Source organism: Mchenga conophoros, linkage group LG14 (assembly GCF_057382185.1).
Source record: "Mchenga conophoros isolate Kocher_MC1m ecotype Shallow Benthic linkage group LG14, M_conophoros_male_GT1.1, whole genome shotgun sequence".
Lineage (NCBI taxonomy): Eukaryota > Metazoa > Chordata > Actinopteri > Cichliformes > Cichlidae > Mchenga > Mchenga conophoros.
The window spans coordinates 937,703-963,748 of NC_140539.1; the positions used below are offsets into that span (position 1 = coordinate 937,703).

A 26,046-nucleotide genomic window follows, 5' to 3' on the forward strand; every position below is an offset into this window, starting at 1 on the left:
TTTTGTCTGACGGTGTTGACCCTTTTTCTAATGGTGTTGACAGAAAGTGTACTATTCATCATTCATCCACTGTCCACTTCCTGCTGTGACAAAACAAATTTCCCACGTGTGGGACTAATAAAGGTTATCTTATCTTATCTTATCATTCATTCATATTAAGTTATTTTTATTAATATTTCAGTCATATTACTTCCTGTGTATTTCACTGATATTTCTGCTTTACAGATGTGTCGAATATTATCGAATTTGCCATATCCTGAATCTCATTGTTTATGTATACATTATTAATCCTGTAATGCTTAGTCCTCTGCATTTAACCCATTCACTCATTCATGCAGTGGGCAGCTACCAGTCCAGGATAGCCACTATTCATTGGATTTGAACATTCAACCTTCCAATCATGTGGCATCTACTGAGCTATCTCTGCCCCGAGAGCTGGTCTTTAAGTGCTGATGTATGAATCCTGCTTCCGGACCCAAACTACTCTGTGTTTATTAAGGCTGTTGTGCTGCTAAAATGTTTTAATGCTTTTTATCTTGTTCTATTTAATCTGAACAAGCCCCTAAAAACAGTCAGTGATCAGCCTAACCATCAGAAACCCTGCATTAACTTTTATCTGGTGGAAAAAAAGTTGGTGTTCATCCTCCAGCTTCACTGTGTTTATGCTAACATAGCTGTGTCGCTAGCACATCACTATATAGCAGCTAGCCCAACTTCAGTAACCCGACAAACGTCACTGCTGTTTAGTTTTCTGTCTTCATTCATGTTGGAATGTAGGAGGAAACCAGCGAGCTAACTTCTAACTCACTGATCATTTTATTAAAGATGAAAGAATTTAGACAGTTTGTAACTCTCAGTGATGCCACAGAGCTCCTTTGACTTTGGGATCTGCAGCCGAGTTTCAACCTGGATTATTGCTTAATACATAATTGTGTTGTGAATATTCATCCTTAATCTGTATAAATGGATATGGTTCAGAAAAATTATAGTAATTACAAGATGGTACATTTCAGGCTAGAATGGCAAAGGGGAAGCTGTCAGAGGAACGAAAGAGAAGGAACAGGGAGGATCAAAAAAGGAGAAAAAATTTACAGCCAGCCTGAGTTGAAGAAAGACTTTCTCATAAAGGGAAAGATGGAGAAAGAGAGTGAAAGAGGGAAAAATAAAGAAAGAAAAAGGGCAGAAGAGAAGGTTTTGGAAACAAGCACAGAGACGAAAGGAGAGAAAGTCCAGCAGCGTCTAAACCCAACCACAGAGAACTTTAGGAATCAGCAGCAGGCGGCTACTTGCTGGTGAACTATTAAGATGCAGAACTTGATGTGTGCAAAAACAGAATTGTTATGATGCGTCTTGTGATATTACAAAGGTTGTTAAGGTTTAATGGTCATTTTGAAAGAAATAATATCTTGCTTTCTACTAGTGTGTCATCACCACCGTCAGCACCTTGTCAACTCCATAATATGGAGTTTTTGTTTATTTTTCTCTTTTGGAGAAACATATATTTTCCTCCCTCATGATCTTCCAATAAAAATACTCAATTTTCTCAATAAATGTGTAATTTGCATGCTGCTAAATATGATTGTTTCTTATAGAGATTAAATACAAGCTTCTGAAAATATGTATGACTGTAACTCTAATAATAAAAAGCCAAAACCATCTTACTTTTAAACCTGGTATAATTAGTTTGAAAACACATGTGCATAAGCAATAGAACAAAGAAGCTGCTAATAGTCAAAATAGCTGAAACAACTTCATTTAAAATATATATATTTGCATTTCTTTGTGTCTGACGGTGTTGACAAAAACCTTGCACTTCTCCAGCAAAAACATAAATTATTAAAACATCTTACACCTGGGAGACCAAAACATGGTGAGACAGACACAACTTTGTGTAACAACTATATGTAAATGTTTTTGAAAAATCAAAAAATATATTTTAGAAAATTAAAACCTGTTTTGTCCCTAATCTCAGGAATCACTGAGATATATTTTGAGTAGCCAAAGGCACTAATTTCATAACGGACTCATTGTGAGATTATCCAATGTTTCACAACACACAGAAGGTTTAGCATCTTTAGACTGATTTCAAGTAGGAAATACTTGCCTCCTTCTCAGTTAGCACGCCCTTCACCCCGTCCTCATTTCTACACATTTATATGTCAGTGTAAAGATGTAAAAACTCTGACGCCTCCTTCCATTCAGAGTTTAGTTGCTGGGATACAGTGAAGTGCAACATGTAAAGATCCAGGGTTTCTAGTCCTTCTCTAAAACAGCTGCTTACAGGTTTAGGCCACGTCACAGTTCCTCACAGTGGGCAGCTGAAAACAGCATGCTCCCAGTACAGATGCAGAATCGGAGTCCAGTTTAATTCATCCCATGCTCCCATCCGCGATTCAAGAAAACCCCAAACATCCAGCAGTGGCTGGGAATCCTCTGATCCTCACCTCTGATGTCCCTTTTCTGAAATGCTGCGTTACTTTTATTCCAGATGTTTGTGTCCCACAAAGGTTCTGCTTTTGCCTCGTCAGTGCACAGAATTTTCTCCCAAAGTTAAACCTTCTGGTTCTTCCTCTGAGCACTTCACACAACATTCACCCAAACACTTGTTTCTGTGCTCTGTCCAACATTCATTCATCATCAAGGTGGTTTTTTGGGAGACGAGCCTTTATGTTGGACTATCCGTCCACCCCGTCACATATGCAGTGGCGAGATCGTCGGAGTTATGGGTCTGTTGTGACCTGCTTGATAATTCATTGACGCACTCTTAATGTAATTTTGGTGAGCCGCTTACTTTTGATAGTTTCCAGGTTTTCTCCACGTGTGGATCCTGGCTCTGACTGTGGGCCTGTAAATCCTGTCAGGCTGATAGATGTCCGTCATCGTGTTCCTTGGCTGTTTCTTTAGATCGGGCCACAGCACGTCGCTCTGTGAGATCGTCACCTTTCACGTGAGACATTAATAAGACCTGGTCGTGGCTGATAACACTGAACTCGTTACTTTTCCCCATTAATAGAGTAACATTTAAAAACTGCATTTTGCATTTACTCGAGTTATCATTGTCTAATATTAAAATGTATCTGATGATCTGAAATGTGCATGATAAAAAAATAAGAAGGAGCAAATACTTTTTCACAGCACAGTAACTTTATTGCTTCTTGATGACGACCTTTTGTTTTGAACAGTCGGCGCTGTGGGAAAATTACTGAGTACAACAGTCTTCTATGTTATAAAGAAATTAAAGCTGAAAACAAATATGGCTAACATGACCTCTCATTGTCTCAGGAGGTTTAAATCAGATATGCAACAAAAACCTAGAAAAAGAACATTGAATTCCATGAACACTGGATATATGATGCAGAGTGAAGACTGCTGCATGTAAGGCAGGTGTGCAGTTTGTAGGCAAAATGAGATAATACTTAGACAATCACAGTAAAAATCATTAACACATTGTGATATATGGGGGGGGGTACAGCATGTTGCAGCGTAAACCTTCTATGTGCCGCTAACCTGACGTCTGTGAGCTGATGAGTCCTGATCAGTAAAACCTTCAAACCAACTCATCAGCTTTCAGATACTTAAAGTGATCGTGACATACAGACTCCATAAATATAACAGAGGTGCTCTAATAATCAATCTACTGTCAATATTACATAATGATCTAAATCCAGAAAGTCAGAACAACGTAACAGGACGAAGGCCGTCACCACAGCATGAGTCTTCATCATGACAAAAACTGGGAACTTTTCTAATCACGTGTGTTTTCTTGTTGATGATGCGTGTCCAGCTTTGGGGAGTCTTCAAGCATCGCTCACAGGAATGAAGCTCACAGTTCATCCCCATCATCGGCTTCCAGCAGGGATGCACTGGCCTGTCTGAGAGCTCATACAGGAAGCTTCCTTTGTGTCGTTTTGTTATTCTCCTTGAACTTACAGCTCCGCATCACACCATCACTGAACGTCGACTAATGTGAGAAAACAGAAATGTCAATCTGACACACATCAGTGAGTACAGTATGGATATCAGTGCATCCCTGTGGCCAGCAAAGCACTACAAAAGACCACAGTGCATGCTTTAAGAATCAGAGCAGGACAGTGAAAACGTGCAGGCGCTGGAGCTGCAGTCATATTAAACCCACACACACGCCACATGTGCATTACTACCAGTGTTAAAGAACGCACTCCTGAAGCCCAGTGTGTGGATCAAATATGCTCTCTCTGCTAATGAGGAAGCAAGCAGCCCTCCACAGCTGGATGTCACCTCTTCTTTCGTGATGGCAACAAATGGGTGTGCCAAAGTGAACATAAGCGTGAACTGAAATTTTGCAGACAGTCCGCCTTAATGAACAGCGCTCGTCTTTGGCACCGTCGAAACGAGAAGATGCTGTGTGAGTTACGACAGCAGATGTGGATGAAACGGTCTGAGCTTTGGGAACAAATGATTAGACGAAGGCAGTGCTGACAGACTGATATCAGCCAGCACTGGTGCTGTTAAGTGTTGACAACAACGTCTGAAGGCCACTGCGTGTTTCTTACCAAACGTGGCTCAGGTTCCATGAGGTTCTCTGCGTGAGAACGCACAGGAACCGAGACAGCGGGGACTCTCAGTGAGCGGATAATAGCAGCCAGTTTAGCAGCTTTCTACAACCCTGACCACAGGTCCTGACCTCATGCAGCAAACAGTCAGCAGACCAACATTAGATGGAGCTCAGGTTGCGACTGCCTGCATGCTCTGGAGCCCCGCTGTCAGCCAGGAAGACCTATCTGACGTCGTTGAGTTGCCGGGCCACCGTCAGGATCTCCTTGGCTCCTTTGCTGAGCAGTAAGTCGGCCAGGTCGACGCCGAGCTTCTCGGCCTCGTCCTGGACGCTACCTGGGATCTTGTTGGCCGTGACTCCCACTCGCTGGACCTGCTCGTCCACCTTTTCTGAGCTCTGTGGCAGAAACGCACGTTATTATGAAAACAGGTTCCTATGTGCAACGAAGGTAACGTGGCAGAAACACAATGCACGCAGCTCTTACCTGGGTCCCCACAGCGATGCTGACCTGCATGGTTTCCTTCAGGCTGTTTGAGCCATCCAGACTGTATACCGCCCCCGTCAGGTACAGCTGCAAAAGCATACAGGATTTCTCCGGGTTACTCACACGTTCAAACAACAAGCTTTTAAAATCAGATGAGAGCGGGCCGCTGCTGCAGAATCAAATAGGTACCAGTACAGGACTTGGTTTGTCTCCATATTCATGCGACTGCTAATGATTTAAGGATAGTGATCAGTCACAGTTAAACTTCTGATTATCATATCCCTGCATTTATAGTTCAGTCGTCTTGCAGAAGCCTGCTGAGGCCCAGCATGCAGCGCCCATCAGCTGTGACCTGAAGCACGCCACTGCATCAACAGAACCTAAAACTGTGACGCCACAGCAGATACAACAGAGCAGTTTTCTTTGATGAGTTAAACTGAGCAGGAACCATAGCAGCTGTTTGATATCATCACTTGTGTATTAGGGGCGATCGTGGCTCGAGAGTTGGGAGTTCGCCTTGTAATCGGAAGGTTGCCGGTTCGAGCCCCGACTCCGACAGTCTCGGTCGTTGTGTCCTTGGGCAAGACACTTCACCCGTTGCCTACTGGTGGTGGTCAGAGGGCCCGGTGGCGCCAGTGTCCGGCAGCCTCGCCTCTGTCAGTGCGCCCCAGGGTGGCTGTGGCTACAGTGTAGCTGCCATCACCAGTGTGTGAATGTGTGTGTGAATGGGTGGATGACTGGTTGTGTAAAGTGCTTTGGGGTCCTTAGGGACGAGTAAAGCGCTATACAAATACAGGCCATTTACCATTTATTATTGATACTGTTGTGATACTTCTGGCCATTAGTATAAAATATGAGTATTTGCCACTTGGTGCCAATAGTCTGTTGAGACACAGCAGAGTGGCAGGAAATACTCCCACAGCTGCTACGAGTGGCAGATAAAGTGTGTACAGGGCTGGATCTGTAGCTAACAAGAGCACGATGTATAACAGTGCTGAGCCACAGTCACTAACACTCTTACCTGGGAGTCCTTTACTTGGGTGTGCACAGCCACTGGGACACTACAGCCACCCTCCTGCAAAAATAACACACAAATAAATGATAGAGTCATCACAGATTCACACAAGTGTGTGTGTGTGTGTGTGTGTGTGTGTGTACCAGGCGTCTGAGGAAGGCTCTTTCAGCTATGCAGCGCAGCACAGTGTCAGGGTCATGAAGGATGGACACCATCTCTAGGATGTCTGCATCTCTGGCCCGAACCTCCACTGCCAGGGCCCCCTTAAAAACACACATGCACCTTATTGGGAGCCATGAACAACCACCCGCCCTGTGGATTCCTGACCTTTCCACTCGGCAGTTCCTACCTGTCCCACAGCATACATACAGTCTTCGGGCTCCAGGATCTACCAGGGGGAAAGAATCACACTGTAAGACTAGAAGTGCCACCCACATGCTGCATATAACCACACAGTGTACCTGGCTGATGCGGCTTTCCCAGCCCATCCTCCTGAGGCCGGCAGCTGCCAGGATAATGGCGGCAAAGTCATTTTTCTCATCCAGCTTCTTCAGCCGTGTATTCAGGTTCCCACGCTGAACACTGCAGCTCAGGAAAAGCCCACCAAACCCAGAAACTGCCCACTCAAAACCCACTGGATAATGGCCGTCATCATCATCAACACAAGCGCAGTGTGATCACAGTTTGGGACTGTTAGCAGCTGGATATATTTCCTAAACATCAGCTGATGTTAGCCTCTAGCTTGGCCTCTTTGTGTGTACTTGTTTAGCCCGACTCTGTTCACACACTAGTCAAAACCAGTTTGTGAGTGTTTGTGACCTGCACTCCAGCGTCTGTAATAAAAATAGTATTCGCTAACACTACACAGTAACCACACGTGAGAAAATGATCATTTACCCAGAAGATTATGGCTGCTTGTGGTGTAGTAACATCCAGGTAATTATTGTCCTTCTAATTAGCCATTATGGTGTTGAGACAGCAGAAGGTTGTGTGTATGGGGAGCTGGTTTCCTCTGTGCAAACAGCTGATAAACACAGGAACAGCGCGACTGCTCTCAGGAAGGATACGATGTCTTTGAAGTCCAGGTGGGGGAACCTCTTCTTCAGCTGAGCAGCTCGGCGCAGCGAGCTGGTGCCAATCACACTGCACAAACGAAGTCCAGTGTGTTAGCCGTGAGGAAAGTGTAAGCAGATATAAGAATGCATCGATCAGGTCCCTCTGACTGCACCTGTTCTCTGGCAGCGTGTCCAGAGTCTTCCCTGCATGGCTCGGATGGAGGACCACTGCATCGTGGGGGTTTTCTCTCCTGTAAGACGCACAGATCACAACCACAAATGCTGCAACGATCTATGACCCCAAGCATTATTTGACTTATTGTCCCAACAAAGGACGAGCTGGTGCTCCGCACACTGCGTGGCACCTTTGGTACACCTAATCCTCGAAATAACTTGTTTTTCATCGATTTTAAACTGGCACAATGTAACTGCACACACTACACCAGGGGTGCCCAGTCCCCGAGAGTTACCGTCCTGCAGCTTTGAGATGCATCTTTGTTCTGACACACCTCAATCAAATGAATGGCTTGTTATCAGGCCTTTGCCACACTTGATGGCATGCTGAAGAGGTAATCAAACCATTTGATTCGGCTGTGCTGGAGTAGGGACGCATCTAAAAGCTGCAGGACAGTAGCTCTCGAAGACTGGGTGCCGGGTGCACTGAAATTGTCCTGAAAAGAGTAAATGCATCCAAAGTAACTGTAAGAGTCAGAAGTGTGTGAGTGACTCACTTCAGCACAGCTCCGATGGTGAACCCCGGAGGCAGAGTGGTGGGAAGGTCTTTGAGGGAGTGAACAACCAGGTCGACCCTGAAGCACACACAGGATATGCACTCGCATGTATGAGCTCCACAATGCAGCCATTTACGCAGCAACCAGAGCCCACCTGCTACATCTGAGGCTCTGCATGCACTTCACATGCTCCTGTGGACTAACACCACACAGCTTTTCTGTATTTTCTGTTGCAAAACTCTTGAAACTAGCAGGTTCCTATACTGGTATTAGGCTGCTTCTTCTTTTAACCATTAAAATGTGCACATTTTACAGGCTGCTGAGTAACTATTCGAGCTGAGCGCTTCTGAAGAAGAGAAAATAGGAAGGAAGTGTGAAGCAGTGTCAGAGGTCACACTTACTCATTCCTTTCCAGTGCATTCTCCAGCTCTTTGGTGAACAAGCTCTTCTCACCAATCTGCAGGAGACAGATTCCCATTAACTGCTTCACATTTATCAAGAACCTCCATGCAGCGTTTGGTCTGCACTGTTGCTCATGAAGCAGTGAGCTCATGTCAGCGCTGACAAGACTGTGTAGGTGGCAGCAGTCATGTCCGTTACACTTCCTGGAAGCCTTACCTTTGACAAAGCAGTATCGAGGATTTTGTCTCCTGTTGTTGACATGGCAACTGGAACACAAAAGATTAGATCATGAGACGAGTCGACAGTAACGCATGCTGCACTTTTCCCACCCTATAAGACAGGGCAGTGAACGCACCGTCTCAGGCAACGGACTGGAAACTAGTAACAAATGTAAAGACACAAAATGTTGCCATTAATCCTGTTTGTCTACACAATGGTGCTGTTGGTAATTTAGCTTCTAGGAACAAGTTTCAAATCCTCAAATTTGAGAACTTTTTTCTGAGCATCAAAACCTGAGAAAAACTGGCTCTCCCTCCTGAGAGGGATCCCTGTGAGCACTAAGCAGCAGGCATTTATGCAATATTTGGACATCATGTAAAGCCATTTTGTTCCTGCTGAACAGCTTTAATGCTGACTTCTTGCAGTGGGAGGGTGGACGACAACAGAAAAAGTAGAGTTGCTGAATTTGGTAGCAGACTTACAGGTGGTGGTATCGATTAAATGTGCAGATCCATATAAAGACTGCTGCATCCGTTTTGTGTTGGTTCAGTCTCCAGAAAAAGGAAAAACCCAGGAGAAAGTACTGAACATGAAAGTGGGCTGACTGTCTGCAAACACTGAAATACTTTTTAACGTTTTAGTTACTGTTTTCTAAAAAGTTACCATTCCTCTTTATTTTAATCAGACTTAAAAAAGAAGAATAAAACTGGCATTTTAAACATGGTAATATTCTGGGCCAATCAAAATCGCTATCAGTGCACGCTGCCTTTTAATAGGACGATATATTCAAAATCACTGCTTGTTCTATGTAATATGATGGATTTCCTTTTTTCAATAATTCCTGGTTTTTAGTTTCCATCTGTGGCTAAAAGCGCAGGAACAGTCTAACTGGACTGCTGCTCGCGTTCAGGTTCAGTGACGTTTTCTGGAAACACACGAGGTCACCAGCTGCTTTGAACAAAGACACAAACTTCAGTGTGTTCAGTGCGGTGAGGATGGAGTGACAGCGTGGACAGATTCAGACTCAATTTTAAGACTTAAGCTGTAAGAACATGTGTGTAATCCATTCACTCTGAACAGAAACATGGAGACAGAGCAGAAACGCTGCACCGACAGAGGGGCTGCCTTCTTACCGATTTCTAAGTGGATGTCAGGGTACAGCTCTTTCAACGTCTCGGCCACGCTGTCCGTCTGGATGCGAGCCAGCTGCAACAGAAGATCAACTCATTGCATTCACTGTCCTTTCACACGTATTAAATCAGCAGAACAGAGCAGATGACAGACAGTTATCATAAAAACACACTCGTCAGGCAGGATTGTTTTATCTCTGTGGAAAGGAGGTCCAGGCGGCTTTCAAATCAGATAATTCACAACCGACACTCGGGATCTGTAAGTTCAGCTTTACATTAGAGTCAAACCTGCCTGAATTTGAAGCTCCTGATTGGATAATAATGTAATACTCACCTGGCTCTTGCGGGTTCCCACTCGAATGACTCGGCTAACTTTGCCGTTTCCATCCTGCCGGAACATAAAACCAGATCAGCCACAAGATTTTACAAACACTCGCTCGCTTCCGAGATGTATTCCTCATATGTTCAATCAGCACAACACTGTTACACTTTCTGACTTAAAATACGAATGAATGATCCCTCTCTGCTGGCCTCACCCTGATGTACTTGTAAGGTCCTTCCTCCATGATCCACACTGAGCTTCTGCACTGTAGAGGCTATTGTGTGCTGTGTGTCTGGGACTGACTGCTGCGTCCTGGTAAGGAGCTTTGCTGAGGTCATATAGCCTCTTGCTACTAAACAGTGTCCTTTCTTACTGGACCCAGCTGACTCCTCCCCCACTAAGGACCTCCACCTCTAATATCTCTGGTTCCCACAGATAAGTGTGTCTTTTCAATGAGTCCGTTACAAAAGGCAGTTTAGGAGGGTCCTGGTTACAGGGTGTGGTCACAGGGAAGAGTGTGAGTGGAAACGTTCCTCTTCAAACAGAAATATCCAGATAACACTGCTGGCTGTTTTTAATCAGGGACACACAAGGCTGAAATAAATGCAAAGATGCAAACACTGCTCAGAGTAAAGACTGATCTTAAGCGTGTCACCGGAAGTCTTTATTTCCTTGTGATCCTGGTCAGACTTTAATAGCAGTGGCCGAGTAAAACAAAGTAATACTTACGGGAGTATTTCCGTATTTGCTAATATGATGTAGTTTAAAACTAAAAATGTTGTTTAATAAAAATAAATGATAATCTTCAACAGCACACCAGATGTTTGATTTGACTGTTTGTTTTTGACTAGATGACTTATTATACACGTTTTAATTATTAATGAAAATAACTGATAATTCACTCATTTCTGTGCGCGCTACATGCAGATTACATCGTTAAATTATTATTCTTACTATTAAATCTGAATTATTTGTAACATTTTCTTTCTTTTTACTCATTTATTTTTCACCTGACCCGTGCACGTCTCAGACATAACCCTGGGTATTACGAAGGGTAAAACAAAGACTGAATTTCCAGCCGTCTGTCCGAAAACTGCGTCCAAAAATCGATTAATTTGTCATGTATTTACTCAGCGCCTTTAGAAACATACCTGTTATAGTGTAGCCGATGTTAGCAGGTGGCGAACATCCATTCGGCACCAGTGACATAACAGCCAAGTGTCATTTTAATAAAATGCTGAACTTTTAAATGCGTTCACCTCCAAGTTTATCAACGTAACTCTGAGGCAGGAGCAAAATCAGTGCTGCCCATTTCACGAGGGAGGAATATAAAAGCTTAAGTGAACTCAGTATCAGTGTCTCTGAGTGACTTCAGTCTGAGAGGGGAAAACAGTGGCGGTGGGGTTTTTCGGTGTCTATAGCTAACACGCGGAACTCTAAGGCTAGCAAATGAACAAGCAGGCAGCCTGTAAGGTTAGCGTTCAGTGTTTCGGTGCCAGCACTCTGTTTGGCGGCCTGCTTCTAACCAACGCTGATCTTAACCTTCCCAAATCAAACTAAAACGTTTAGCTTTTTACAGCTACTGTCTGTCACGTTTGACACCGCCCCCTGTCCAATGGAGAGCAGAATCCGCAGACAAGCACAAACGTCAGCCAATCAACGAGCCCTACGTGATGACGAAGTTTACACACAACGCGTGAACGCTGAATGAGCAGCAAGTCTGACAGAACAGTGAAGAAAACCTACCTGAGAACTAGCTTCTTCCGACATGTCGGTGATTCGGTTGAGTCCGCCGGTGTTGCGCGAATCAGCAGCGTGTTTTTCTGGACACAGAGACTATTAGAGACACCCAAACTCCTGGATGAGCTCCGAGCACTCGTCTCAAACAGCTCCGCGTATGAGTGAGCGTGGTGGCTATGATGTCATCGGACCGGCTAGAGGTCATTTCCTGGTCCCGCCTGACCTTTCTGCTTCTGCGGGCGTGGGTGCTCACATCCACGACTTCAAGTGTGACTATGTTGGAAGTTTAAAAGAAACAAAATTGTTATTGTTTAAGAAGGGAAAGCGCAATAATTGACTTCCGGCTGCTAAATATCCGCCGGTAGTATTAAAATGATTACTTTAAAAGCTGACGTCTTGTGTCATGTTTTTGTGATCTGACGACGTGGCCATAAAAACCTGTCTGTCAACTTTGGACTTTTATGCCAACTACCATACACACCTGTGGGCGTATCCAGTGCGTCAGTGAATTCACTGACTGGGAGTAAATATATTACACGCATATTCTTACGTTGTTACTGTATAATTTAATGGAACAGTGAAATATCTGTTGATTGAAAAACCAACATCCTCCGCAGTGAGATAAATACAGGATCGCGCGTTCCTCTTCCTTTTTTTAAATGGCGACACCTAGTGACCAAAATAAGTTACTGCAACACTGTGACGTGTGTAGTTTTTCATGCTAGGGGTCTAAAATGAGAACCATTTCCCCTCCCCCTGGGTGAAAGACGCATCGATGTGTTCACACTCCAGTGACGCAATCAGACAGCAGTATCACGTCCAAAGATACTCAGGTATGCAGACTGGAGAAAAGAGCAGGCAAGGATCAAACTACCAACCTTCTGACTGGTAGAGGACCTGCTCTACCGCCCGAGCCACAGGCATTGCGCATGACAAACATGTAAACAGTATTCCCATATGAATGTTGGATTTATGTCCCTAAGAACATTCTGAATATCTTAAAGTGTTCCTGCCACCAGCATCTTGCTTACGTGTGCATTTACATTAAATGAAAAATACTGTCTGCTCAAACTGCAGCACGGTGGCACAGGGGTTAGCACTATTGCCTGAGTTCAATTCCACCATCAGGCCGGGGTCTTTCTGTGTCGAGTGTGCATGTTCTCCCCGTGTTTGCGTGGGTTCCCTCCGGGTACTCCGGCTTCCTCCCACCGTCCAAAGACATGCAGCTTGTGGGGATAGGTTAATTGGATAATCCAAATTGCCACTAGCTGTGAATGTGGGAGTGAATGAGAGTGTGAATGGTTGTCTGTCCCTGTGTGTTGGCCCTGCGACAGACTGGCGACCTGTCCAGGGTGTACCCCGCCTCTCGCCCTATGACAGCTGGGATAGGCTCCAGCGACCCTGAAAAGGTTCATCGGAAGCGAATGGATGGATGGATGGATGCTCAAACTGTCTGCTTAAAATGTTCTACCTCATCTATAAGCTATCAAACCCATTATTTTCCATAAACTAAAATATTTCCTGCTACACTCATCCCCCATGCAAATAAAGAAGTCTGTATTCTTTTCACTACGTGATCAAAATATTAACATACTAATTAATATCAAATATAAGTGAATATTATTATGTTAATATTAACCTAATAAAACATGCTAATGAAAGGCAATTTTTTTCTTCTATATGTTTAATAATTTATTAATTATCTCCAGTAATTAATCTTCTGTCTGGGCATTAATCCCACAGTCCAAAGACATGCTCAGGTTAGTTTAATCAGATAACTCTTTATTGTCCATGCACAGTCACACCTGCTAACAGGAAGTTGGAAATTGATTGTACGTGTGAATGTTGTCTGTCTGTGTGTTAGCCCTGTGACAGGGTACCCTCACCCATCAGAACTGGAATAAGCTCCAGCTTAGTCGTGGAACTGGAAAAGCAGAAGGATGGATTGTTGGAGTATGTTTACTTTTCTTTCTTTGATAATAATAATATTATTATTATCAAATATTATTATTATTATTATTATTATTATTATTGATAATAATAATAATAATAACAACAATAATAATAATAATAATAATAAACGGAATTCAACATTTTTGTAACTTAAACTTAAAAGACAACATTCAATTCCATAATATATCTGACTTTGTTAAACATGTTAGTCACATTCCTCACACGCTTCACAGCCATCGTTAGTTCGTTGCCCCCCGTCCGGTGACAAATGCCCAACGAGAATATTTATGTTTACAATTAAGGGTTAAAATGTAACATAAAGAACGTAAGGAGGACAACAAAGAGAAAAGACTAATTGTATCATATGTTGCATTAGACTGTGACGTGTTCACATCACGGAGACACAGATGGGATGAATTTGGTGTTTTGACGATGGTGGTGGAGAGCGCTGCCTGCACTGAGGACTGTAGCATATCATTCTTTTTTATACGACCCCCTGTGTGCTTTGTGGGTGAAGACATTTTCATCCCGGAGACCAGCCCCATCAGACGTGAAACGCTATCACTCAGAACTACTCTGACAACCTCTCTGAATAATATTTATGTGTTTGCCAGGTTACTGATACGCTGATAAACGTTAAAAGTAATCGCGTGGAGGTAATTTGTGGTCAGTAGTCAGAAGTCTGAAGAAGAAGAAGAAACGCTGGTGGAAGTAATCTGAGTAACTTCTTTTTGCAACAAGGCCAACATTTGGGGGCCCACGTCATTGGTTTCCACGGTGGGCTGATCCAGCGGCTCTTCCGGTGGAGACGTGGCTCTGCGCTGCTGCCATATTGACGCTAACTAGCTAACAATCACACAACTAGAAGTCAGCTGTATATTCGCACCTTGCTATTCCAGAGGGACGAGGAATCACCAAAGCAAGAAACGCGAGAGACTGACGACCGTCGTGCCGTAGAGAGAGACCACAATGGTGAGTGACAGTCGAAAGTGACCATTATTTCCCTGCCTTTTATCGGGCCTAGCAGCTATCATAACATTGGCTAGTAGCTAAAGCTAGGTATGAGCAAACTAGCTTCTCCCCCCCTCATGAACGAAAGAAGACAATTAATAAACGGTGCTTTTTTTATCGGAGCCACAGTGATAGCGACATGTTCAGGTGCTAAAATCGAGTAAATGAGTCGTCAAAGTTGAATTTCACCTGAGTGAAGCGCTTTAGCTGTGCAGTCCGTGCTGACGTGAACTAGCTTTGCGGGCTAGCGCTAGTTGTCTCCTGTCAGTAGCCGGATCCGTGCAACCACTGCCTGCTGTCAGATTGTAATAAGCCAGGTTAAACCGACCCCGGCTCTGCGACATACCCCAACTATACGTACAACTGTGTTATTATAGTTAGCTAGTGTCGATGACTTCGATAACCAGTTGCTGCGCGTCTTTATCGAGTTCACATCGGTGCGATCGGCTCTTCCATTTCTATTGTCAACGTGTAATCAATGCAGTTCCTCCAGTCATTTAGCACAGCCACGTAAAGCGTCCGTTTATGTCAACCATTGTTATACTCATTATATTAAACGACCCCTGATTCTTTTATAAGATCATTTTCCATTGTGCTAACATCTGCACCAGTAAGACACGCTCACCTAAGAGAAAGGCAAACAGCGGTTAGTTCATGTGCATTTAGTAATGTCCTCAAACAACTACAGCCGTGTGTAATCAGGAGAGCACCAATATATCAAATGACAAGTACTCTCGTCTGGTTTTTCTGACTTCACTGTATCGCTAAATATCAGAATCAGCTGATATTGTCCTACCTGAGTGTAGGCCACATCAGGCTAGCATTGGATAATGGCTGACTTAGACTTCTACAGTGGATATTTGAAGAGCCAACGATGTAACCTATGCAAGTGGCCAATGTTATCAGCATTTGTGTGCTGGTGCATTATGTGCTAATTACATTGTGCTCGTTTCCTGGGTTTTATATGCAGTGTCACCTATGACGAAAGCAAATAAGACTTTTTGCTCCTGAGTCTCCACTCTTCAATGTGAAGCTTTTCCTCTTCTTTGTACATTTCCTCATGTTCACTCTGATAGTTTTGTCAATCTTCCTCCTGTAATTTGGTGAAATGTGTGTTCTTATTTACTATGATTATTATTCCTTATATGTAGATGATTGATAAATCAAATCAAAGACTACAGCAAAAAGTAGCAGAAATTCACAGGAGGGATCGGTGGTATTGAACAGTCACGGTTGTTTCTGGCTGTGTCAACATGACGTTACATTTTTAGGCAGGAGCACATCAGGTTAAGATGTATTAATGTCTTAATGTTGGTTTAAAATGGAGCACTGTAACAAAAAATAATTTCCCCCAGGGATCAAAGTATTCTGATTCTGATTCTGATGTAGGGTTTCCAAGTAGTTTGCAGTCACAGTGTACCTATGTGGTAGATTTCCTGCTGATGAATGAATCCTCAGTAAGTGTGATGAAGATCTGCAGTAGTGTAAACAGTTCTGTTTTTTTTGTTGTTTAGTTTTTTCTTGTTTCTTTGGAATAAAAGAAGAAAATATTACATGAAACAAAAAAAAATTGAATGTTGACATTTGCTGACCTCCCTTTTGTTATTATGAGCATAGATGTTGGTCCGATTACTGCATCTTTAGTTGTAATAGTTCAGGTCTGTGGGAAACTAAAGTAGTGAAATTCCTCTGTACCCCTCAGGTGCTGTTGGCAGCGGCGGTGTGCACCAAGGCCGGCAAGGCCATCGTATCGCGGCAGTTTGTGGAAATGACCCGGACACGGATTGAGGGTCTCCTAGCTGCGTTTCCTAAACTGATGAACACGGGCAAGCAGCACACCTTTGTGGAAACAGACAGCGTTCGCTATGTGTACCAGCCACTGGAGAAGCTCTACATGGTCCTCATCACCACCAAGAACAGCAACATCCTGGAGGACCTGGAGACACTCAGACTGTTTTCCCGTGTGGTAAGCGCACACAGGCAGGCTTGGATAGAAGTCAGTTTGCAAAGAGCATTTAAGTACATGTTGTCTGACATGTCGACGAGGTGACCGGTCTGGTAACAAAGAAGAATAAATGTAGAGACGTGTCACTGTATAAACCTGTACGTTCTGAACGTTACAGTAAGTGTACATGATGGATGTAGCTTCTTTGAAACCAGCTGTGATGAACTAAGGGTGATCTCACTGTAAAAAGATGACTAGCTAGCAGCATGTAAATCACAAACATTAGCCGATGAGCATACCTTGGGTAATCCTCACACCCAAAATAACTCATATTTACATAATGGGCTCAATATTTTATTCATTATGGCCTGAAATTAGTCACCGAGCCCATAAACTCACCAGCTGTTTACCTGGAGACGCCCCCTGGTGGCCGCTGAAAAGAAAGCAAAGAAAGATTACAGACTTCTCTTTGTTGCTTTCCCACAGTTTGTTGTAGTTGGGCATGAAAGGCACGTTTGTCTTGAATTAATGAAGAAAGAAAAAAATCTAATGACTGAAATGATGTTAAAGTGCGAGAAGCTGAAATGTGAGGTGGAGCGATGCTTTTGCTGCCAGCCTTTAGGCAACACGGCCACTGAACTTCATGCTGACTGAAGTGATGAAGTCAACAGTGTTAGGCTGTTAATGCAATACGACCATACGTTTGTATTACAGTAGATGTTAAGAGTCAGGCTTCAACAGCAAAAAATATAAAGGTTTAAAATACAGTTTTAAAAACACTGCATGTACAAACCAGGAAAAAAATAATAAAAAGTTATTATTGAAGTTCTTACGTTGAAACTGCCCTCAGCAAGCAGCTGCTCTAATCAGTGTTACTGCATCATGAGACTCAAAGCTCCTCTGAAGCTCTAAACACTAAATAACAGCAGAGGACAAAACACTGAAGATGTCTTTGTAGCCTAGCAACAACACGTGTTAGGAAAAAGCGCTCTGAGTGTGAGTCCACGTTTCCTTCCAGTGCAGGAAGCACTGCCTGTGGACACACAGCATTACGCCACATTTTCTTATTCATCACTGTGTTTAAAAGGCCACTGTGGGCCTTGTTTACCTACAGTTACTGTTCAGCACAAAGGCCCCTGTCTCCAATAAGGAGAAACAGCTGTAACACCTGGGTCCCCGTTGCTGTCTGTTTGATAGGCCAGCCAGTATCCATGCGGTAAACATGTCACTGTTGGCATATATCATTTTTGCATCCTCTGCTGCGAACTGTGAGGACACGGTAAGAAGGAAATCTACATACAGATGTCAGTTTTTCATTGTGGGGAAAAGCTGTGAATCCAATTGATGCTTTGTTGTATTCAGTCACATGTTGTTGATGGTGATAGAAGTGGGGCAGATGATACCAGTTAATCTGTATGGAAGCTGGTGTGCAAATGAAGATTAGGTTCTGGGAATAATGGGTAAATAAATGGTGTTAGTAAAGTCTGTCAGCAAGAACTAGGCTACAGTGGTGCTTAATGTGTCCTTATTGTATCCTTATCCATTAGTTTAAATGAATCGCTCCTCCCGTCTGTTCCAGATCCCAGAGTACTGTCGTGTGCTGGAGGAGAGTGAAATATCGGAGCACTGTTTCGATCTGATCTTCGCCTTCGATGAGATCGTTGCACTGGGCTATAGAGAGAACGTCAACTTGGCTCAGATCCGCACCTTCACAGAGATGGACTCCCACGAGGAGAAGGTGTTCCGCGCCGTCAGGGAGGTGAGATGTGGCTCTGCCTGCCTCGTTGGATTCCTGTTGAATTATTCAGGCAAATTAGAAAGAAGCACATGGAAAGTTATATTACACAATTATTATTTGTCTTGTAAAAGAAACAAAATGCAACAATTGGAGTTTAGTGATTTTTCAAAGCTTAATAGAAGGAGGGAGATGAAGGAGAATATGAGACGTACACACTGTACAGGCTAAGCAAAGTGTGATGAACCCGCATGGTTGACAACACAGCTGCACTGTCAGTATTTAAAATTTAACACAGTCCTATATTTTCCCTCCTTCAGAGTAACTGTCAGCTGTCGTGCTGTGACTGTATTAGCGCTGAGCGTGCTGTTCTGATCCCTGCTCACTTTCTTTTGTAATCCTACAGACTCAGGAGCGCGAGGCCAAGGCAGAGATGAGGAGGAAGGCCAAGGAACTGCAGCAGGCCAGGAGGGACGCTGAGCGCTCCGGGAAGAAGGTGCCAGCTTTTGGCGGGTTTGGCAGCGCTGGCATGACCAGTGTGTCCTCAGGGACCATCATCACAGACACCATCATCGAGCCAGAGAAGCCCAAGATCACAGCGGCTCCAGTCAGGTACAACTCAAGTTTGTATGGGAAGATTTTGTTGTGGTTGCACAAACAGTGGACTGATTAGGCTGATGGGACATGGTGTTTGTTTCTGTTCAGACCAAGTGGACCCAGTAAGGCTCTGAAACTGGGGGCTAAAGGGAAAGAGGTGGACAATTTTGTTGACAAGCTCAAGTCTGAGGGTGAAACCATCATGCCCACCACAGGAAAGAGGGGATCCGATGTTTCGAAAGTTCTGCCCCCACCAGTCAACATGGAGAGGTATGCCCTCATCATTCAGTGCTGTGTATTCTTCTGGGACTGGCTGTTTTCATCAGGCTGTTGCAGTAACGACATCTGAACTGTAATCACGACACATTTATTTACTTATTCTTCTCATTTGTGGCAATCCAATACTTTTACCTTAAATATATAAGTTTCCCTGTTAAAGTCAAATAACAGAAGGATAAAGGATGATGTCATTACAGGTCGAGCTTGGCATCAGTGCGCCCTCACCTAGTTGTAAAACTGGTTGCGTGTACATTAATTAATCCCCTGCTTTAATGCACCACCCAGTTAGTGACACAAAACAAACACACCCACAGTGTGACAGGTGCATGCTGGGTACAGGTGTGTGCTGGGTGCGGTTAACAGGCTCATAGATGTCTCTCAGTGGGTCCTAAAGTTATAATTGTTATAATTGTATTATAACTTAATTCTAACATTGTAACAATGTAACATTTTCATAAGTGAGGCTTTTTAATTTGTAACAAAGTGTCCAACAGTGCAGCACGCCTCACAGACAGGCTGCTTACAGACAGGTGAAGAAAACGGACGGTTACAAATCTCCTGTTTCTCAGCGCATGTGTGCGTGCGTGTGTCTCACTGGTGTAACTTCAACTTCATGCTAAGATTCAGTCACAGTGTCATCTCAGTGCTGCTTTCTTAAAGTGTGTGTGGGTGATTTGACCTGCAGTGTGCATCTGCGTGTGGAGGAGAAGATCACGTTGACCTGTGGCCGTGATGGCGGCCTACAGAACATGGAGGTGCTGGGTATGGTGACGCTCCGAGTCACAGACGACAAATATGGACGCATCCGCCTGATTATCAATAACAATGATGGCAAAGGATTGCAACTGCAGGTTGGTTTATCACACACACGTGTGCAGCAGACAGTGCTCCACTGTGTATGTTATGTTAAACACATAACTCAGTTTTATTTACATTACATTTGTTTTTAACCATAATCGTAATTTTGAAGTGCGTTTGGATTTCAGCTGTGTACCTGAACGTTGAAGCTACAGTTATATGAGGAGTCTATATCCACGGTCCCCTATTTACAGGGGCTCAAACACAATCCAGCAAACAAAGATAATTATTATGTTTTAAGAAATATTTCTGTGAAAGCACACAAACTATGTTAAACGCTGTCACGAGCATGCCAGAGCAGCAGGTGGCGCTATAAGCCCGCATTCAGAAAACACAGAAGTGAGCAGTGTAATGTTAAAAATGAGATGAAGGCAGACACAGCAGTGTTTTTCCTGGTCGACAGGTAAACACAGAAATTCCTTTCAGGTTTGGATGACTGCATGTTTTTGGTTTACAGCAGCTTGCAAATGCAAATGTCCCTCTTCAAAGCAATTCCAGAGACTTAAGCTCTTCACTTTGTTAAGAAATGATGAAATGGTAAGAAGAGCGTAAGCCTCTGAGTCTGTTCTGTTTAAAGTGACCCAGGCTGTTTTGCTGTGATGTTTGACAGTAAAAGATCTTTATTGAAACGCGTCTCGCCCTCTGTTTCTTAGACACATCCTAATGTGGACAAGAAGTTGTTCACAGCTGAGTCTGTGATTGGCCTGAAGAACCCGGAGAAGTCCTTCCCTCTTAACAATGATGTGGGTGTGCTGAAGTGGAGACTACAAACCACAGACGAGTCCCTCATACCTCTAACCAGTACGTCCTGATGTCTGCAGCTCCTGTCCTCTTTAAGAAAGCACACTGACAGTGGTAGTAATGTTTGTTTCCCACAGCACAGGATGGCATCTGTAGACAGTGTTTAGCCGTACATGTGTGCCCAGTCTGAGCTATTCGGGTTGATGTATGACAAATACAAGCGTCGCATATCCTCAGTGAAGAAGTTAAATTAGCACGCTGTGATTTCTGCCTAAATGTGAATATTTAGTTAGCTGAGTAGCTGCGTAATGATTTCATTAGATAATGGGAGCCTTGATGTTAGATGGCTGTGTGGGAAATGTTGAAGATTGCCACTGGCACTTATTATCATTACCAGGGTTTTAATAGTTTTGCAATTTTCATTAGTTTTTATTTTTATTTAGTTTTGACTTCAGATTTTCAATTTTATATCAGTTTTAATTAGTTTTTACCATTTGTTTGCTAGTTTAGTTTTTATTTTTTGAAAATCCTTAGTTTCAGTTTAGTTTTGATTTGTTTCAGTTATAGTTTTAGTCGTGTTTGCAATAATTAAGTGTAACAAAATCCCAGTTTCATCATATCAGTCATGCTCTTCTGCTCATCCTTGGGTATGTTGCTATTCCAGCTACCTGCACCCTGCACAGGTCCCCTGTCTGTCGCAGGGCTAACACGCAGAGACAGACAACTCACATTCCCACCTATGGGTTCTTTAAATAAATAAATAAATAAATTAGGGCAGATGAACAACCATTGATACCAGGCAACTATAAAATGTATATCTTGGCCCCAATGAGACTATTAACTCTCGCAGCACCGGGTGTTCGTAATTTTGGTTCAAGTGAATTGATAAACTCTTTGAAGGCAATTGACTCACACAGTTATGTAGATATCTCTGTCCTGTTGTCTCGGGATGCATCATGCTGCCTTGCCTGGTGTTAGCTTCTGTTTCTGGGGATGAGGGTTGAGTGTGCTCCCTTCTCAAGGTAAGCTAGGTTAGCCTTCTTGTGTGAGCTTTTCAAGTGCACTTTAAGGTTTGTGGGATTTTTTTTTCACTTTTTGTCCCTCATAATTTGTCTCGTTCCACTACAAGACACTTGCTTTATCCAAACACAGTCATATTCAAAGTAATCCCAAATTGGACTCTGGCGCTTTCTCCCGACTTTTCCTGACATGATTCTGCGTGGGACGGAGCAGCAACACAGACGACTCGACTAACGTACTGCCACCTGCTGGCATAATGAGACACAGCAAGAAAAAAACCTGGAAACTAAACTTTATTTTCACCCTCGACTATTGTATGACACGCACACATCAATGAAACTAAACACATTTTTGCTATAAATTCAGTTAATTTTAGTTTTGTGAACACTCATTACAGTCTTAGTTAGTTTTCCTTTTTTGTTTTTGTTTTTATTTCCATTAACGAAAATGTTTTTTCACTTCTAGTTTTCGTTATTTCGTTAGTTTTCATTAACGATAATAACCTTGATCATTACTGGCATGGCTGTAATACTGCAGTAAATATTGCGCTGCAACCTGACCGACTCTTCCTCCTCCTCACTGTAACCTGACCGACTCTTCCTCCTCCTCACTGTAACCTGACCGACTCTTCCTCCTCCTCACTGCAACCTGACCGACTCTTCCTCCTCCTCACTGTAACCTGACCGACTCTTCCTCCTCCTCACTGCAACCTGACCGACTCTTCCTCCTCCTCACTGCAACCTGTCCGACTCTTCCTCCTCCTCACTGCAACCTGACCGACTCTTCCTCCTCCTCACTGTAACCTGACCGACTCTTCCTCCTCCTCACTGCAACCTGACCGACTCTTCCTCCTCCTCACTGTAACCTGACCGACTCTTCCTCCTCCTCACTGCAACCTGACCGACTCTTCCTCCTCCTCACTGTAACCTGACCGACTCTTCCTCCTCCTCACTGCAAACTCTTCCTCCTCCTCACTGCAACCTGACCGACTCTTCCTCCTCCTCACTGCAACCTGACCGACTCTTCCTCCTCCTCACTGTAACCTGACCGACTCTTCCTCCTCCTCACTGTAACCTGACCGACTCTTCCTCCTCCTCACTGCAACCTGACCGACTCTTCCTCCTCACTGCAACCTGACCGACTCTTCCTCCTCACTGTAACCTGACCGACTCTTCCTCCTCCTCACTGCAACCTGACCGACTCTTCCTCCTCCTCACTGCAACCTGACCGACTCTTCCTCCTCCTCACTGCAACCTGACCGACTCTTCCTCCTCACTGTAACCTGACCGACTCTTCCTCCTCCTCACTGCAACCTGACCGACTCTTCCTCCTCCTCACTGTAACCTGACCGACTCTTCCTCCTCCTCACTGTAACCTGACCGACTCTTCCTCCTCCTCACTGCAACCTGACCGACTCTTCCTCCTCCTCACTGCAACCTGACCGACTCTTCCTCCTCCTCACTGTAACCTGACCGACTCTTCCTCCTCCTCACTGCAACCTGACCGACTCTTCCTCCTCCTCACTGTAACCTGACCGACTCTTCCTCCTCCTCACTGCAACCTGACCGACTCTTCCTCCTCCTCACTGCAACCTGACCGACTCTTCCTCCTCCTCACTGCAACCTGACCGACTCTTCCTCCTCCTCACTGTAACCTGACCGACTCTTCCTCCTCACAGTAAACTGCTGGCCGTCAGAGAGTGGGACTGGCTGTGATGTCAACATTGAATATGAGCTGCAGGAGGAGAACCTTGAGCTCAATGACGTGGTCATCAGCATCCCTGTACCGTACGTACTTATTCACAAAATGTGTATAAGAAGAAAACTGTTACTCTGTCACATCCCTGTCAGTCCTGTGTATGACCGACATTCCCGGTGCTCCTCAGGTCTGGAGTGGGAGCTCCGGTGATCGGTGATCTGGATGGCGAGTACAAACACGACAGCAGGCGAAACATCCTCGAGTGGAGCCTACCTGTCATTGATGCCAACAACAAGACGGGCAGCCTGGAATTCAGCATCGCTGGGCAGCCCAATGACTTCTTTCCTGTCAGCCTGTCCTTTGTGTCTAAGCGCAACTACTGCGACATCCAGGTGGGTTGCATATGATGGAGGCTGACTTCAGTGTGAGGGACAGAAGCTCTGTTTAACTGAGGAGCACATTTTCCACAGAAGGTCTTCGGTTCTCTAAAGTGAATCGGCCTTTAGTTTAATACGTGACAAACGTCAGTAACTTCATAATTCAGTTTTATTTATATAGAAGCAAAGAACAAGTCCCCTCAGGGTGCTTTTAAAGTAAAGAGCCTACAATAACAGGGAGAATACCCCAACAATCACTGTGCTGTGAGCAAACGCTTGGTGACAGTTGGAAGGGAAGAAACCTCCAGCAGACCCAGGCTCAGGGAGCAGCGGCCATCTTCCGCGAGTGGTTGGGGGTGAGGGGAGGAAGATGGGAAGAGATCATTAATAACTGGGACTGAGTGGCCCTGGGATTTGGGACAAAACACATGTTGTCCACTTAAGACTGTTTTGTTACATAGTAAGGCAGGCTAATGTTAGCTGTTGGCTAACATTAGCCTGCCCCAAAAAGTCACTCTGTGGTTTTTGTTTGCTTGTAACTAAAGAAACAAAACAATCCAAGTTTTCAGTGGATCAAAAAGCTGAATGGATGTTTAAGAGGCCACAGAGTGTGGCGTGAGCTTAAAATCCAGATGACAGTGCTGTGTGTTCGTCCCTGTGATAGACGGAGTAGCTGCTGCTAACAGACTCGTGTTTCTCTGTCCACAGGTTACCAAAGTGACTCACGTAGACGACGACAGCTCCATTAGATTCTCTTCAGAAACCTCCTTTGTCGTCGACAAATATGAAATCCTGTAAACCTGTTCAAAGAAAAAAAATTGAAAAAACAAAATCACCAACAAAAAAAAGTCTAAATCTATGCTTCACAGAAAGATTGAAGATCTCTCGCCTGCCCACCCTGCATACACTATGAGACTGTGAACATCGACAGGACTCAGTCAGCCCTGGGGCGAGGCCTCTTCCTGTGGTGGAGCGTCGCAGCGGTGGTGTATTTATATGTTTGTATGAGAGGATCATCTATATATAGAGTTAATTGAACCGGCAAATACACACACACACACAAACACACACACACACAGCAAACTTGTGTCCGCCAAGCAGAACTGTAAATGGGACAAAGTAGAGGATGACTGCAGGGGTGCAGGAGAGCCTAGCGGTCAGGTAAACCCTGGCGGTAGACCGGGCCACTACACTGAGCGCTGGTAGTTTAACTGCCCACCCTGGTGTTCATGCATCCTCCACAACGCTCGCTCGCCGGGATTCTCGCTCTTTCTTTTCACGTTTTCTAAACTGCAGAATAGTAGCTGTCTCAGTCGTTATAAGCCTGACTTTGTTTAATCACTAAACTGTTGTGATCTGATGTCTTGGTGTCGTTCTTCATTCAGCTTCTTTTGTTTCTCTCTCGTGCTTTGAATTTTGTTTCTCCCCAGATTTCTGTACACGTGCTTAAAAAGGAAAACATGGCTGTACTCAGTATGTCGCCTGTACTGTGTGAGGTCATCATCAGCAAAGTTCTCCTTTTATGTTCAACGTGGATACATTTTTTACTGTTTGCTGTATGTTTTTGATTGTTTGCCACTAATCTGGAGGTTGACAGTAAAGAGCAGGATTTGTGAGGGACTCTCGGCTGCGCTGTTACCAAACAGCAAATACATTTGACTTGCATCTGGAGAAAATGTTTTTTTTTATTTTTTATGGTAACACCATTACAGCCACTCCTTATTTTGTCAAGAACAGACTGTGTGTTAACCTCTGGTCCATTTAAGTCCACCTCTCAGCTATCAGATATCCAAAAACAGGACTTTGAAGAAAAGCCCAGAAACAACACCCCAGCCCCTAATCTACCATCCCACAGGAGCGCTCACGTCTCCGATGGCAGTGGGTGCAAGTTGGCACACAGATCAGAGGCTGCCAGCCTGATGCTCCACTCGCTGCGCTCACATCCCAGCTCAGCTCTTCTGTTCTCACAGTCATCCTTTACTTTATTATTCACCGTAATGAGTTTGTCTTTCATGGGTTTTTTCCTTTTTTCCCCAAATTTGTACTCACCAAATTGTCGCAGTGGTTTCGTAGACGTGAGGTGGAAGTTGACGACACGCAGCGTTTTTAACTACATTACTGAAGGGGAATCTTGACATTCCAGTGTACAATTAGAAAAAAAGAATCTTTAATGGAATAAAATGTATTATGGAAAATGTAA

At 44.1% G+C, this 26,046-nt stretch overlaps 2 protein-coding genes across 6 annotated transcripts; one reads left to right on the forward strand and one right to left on the reverse strand.

Annotated features, from left to right (window-relative positions):
- Nucleotides 1-3,131: 3,131 nt before the first annotated feature.
- Nucleotides 3,132-15,006, reverse strand: LOC146559037 (porphobilinogen deaminase-like). Of its 5 annotated transcripts, none has more exons than XM_085244653.1 (15): nucleotides 14,786-15,006; nucleotides 11,639-11,905; nucleotides 9,905-9,958; nucleotides 9,574-9,646; nucleotides 8,438-8,487; nucleotides 8,221-8,276; nucleotides 7,820-7,897; nucleotides 7,262-7,339; nucleotides 7,101-7,176; nucleotides 6,495-6,608; nucleotides 6,383-6,421; nucleotides 6,177-6,296; nucleotides 6,040-6,093; nucleotides 5,019-5,105; nucleotides 3,132-4,930 (listed from the first exon to the last, which is right to left on the reverse strand). In XM_085244653.1, exons 2-15 carry the CDS (start codon nucleotides 11,660-11,662, stop codon nucleotides 4,757-4,759), a joined length of 1,077 nt encoding a protein of 358 aa, XP_085100779.1. In that variant the 5' UTR covers nucleotides 11,663-11,905; nucleotides 14,786-15,006; the 3' UTR covers nucleotides 3,132-4,756. The 5 variants fall into 5 exon arrangements, with proteins under 5 accessions (XP_085100779.1, XP_085100777.1, XP_085100776.1 ...); XM_085244651.1 differs by lacking the exons at nucleotides 11,639-11,905; nucleotides 14,786-15,006 and adding exons at nucleotides 10,107-10,378; nucleotides 11,044-11,460; XM_085244650.1 differs by lacking the exons at nucleotides 11,639-11,905; nucleotides 14,786-15,006 and adding exons at nucleotides 10,107-10,460; nucleotides 11,044-11,460.
- arcn1b (archain 1b) lies at nucleotides 14,364-26,046 on the forward strand. Its single transcript, XM_085244649.1, has 10 exons — nucleotides 14,364-14,557; nucleotides 16,299-16,562; nucleotides 18,121-18,300; nucleotides 18,683-18,888; nucleotides 18,982-19,143; nucleotides 19,838-20,003; nucleotides 20,664-20,811; nucleotides 23,450-23,558; nucleotides 23,657-23,861; nucleotides 24,555-26,046. Exons 1-10 carry the CDS (start codon nucleotides 14,555-14,557, stop codon nucleotides 24,642-24,644), a joined length of 1,533 nt encoding a protein of 510 aa, XP_085100775.1. The 5' UTR covers nucleotides 14,364-14,554; the 3' UTR covers nucleotides 24,645-26,046.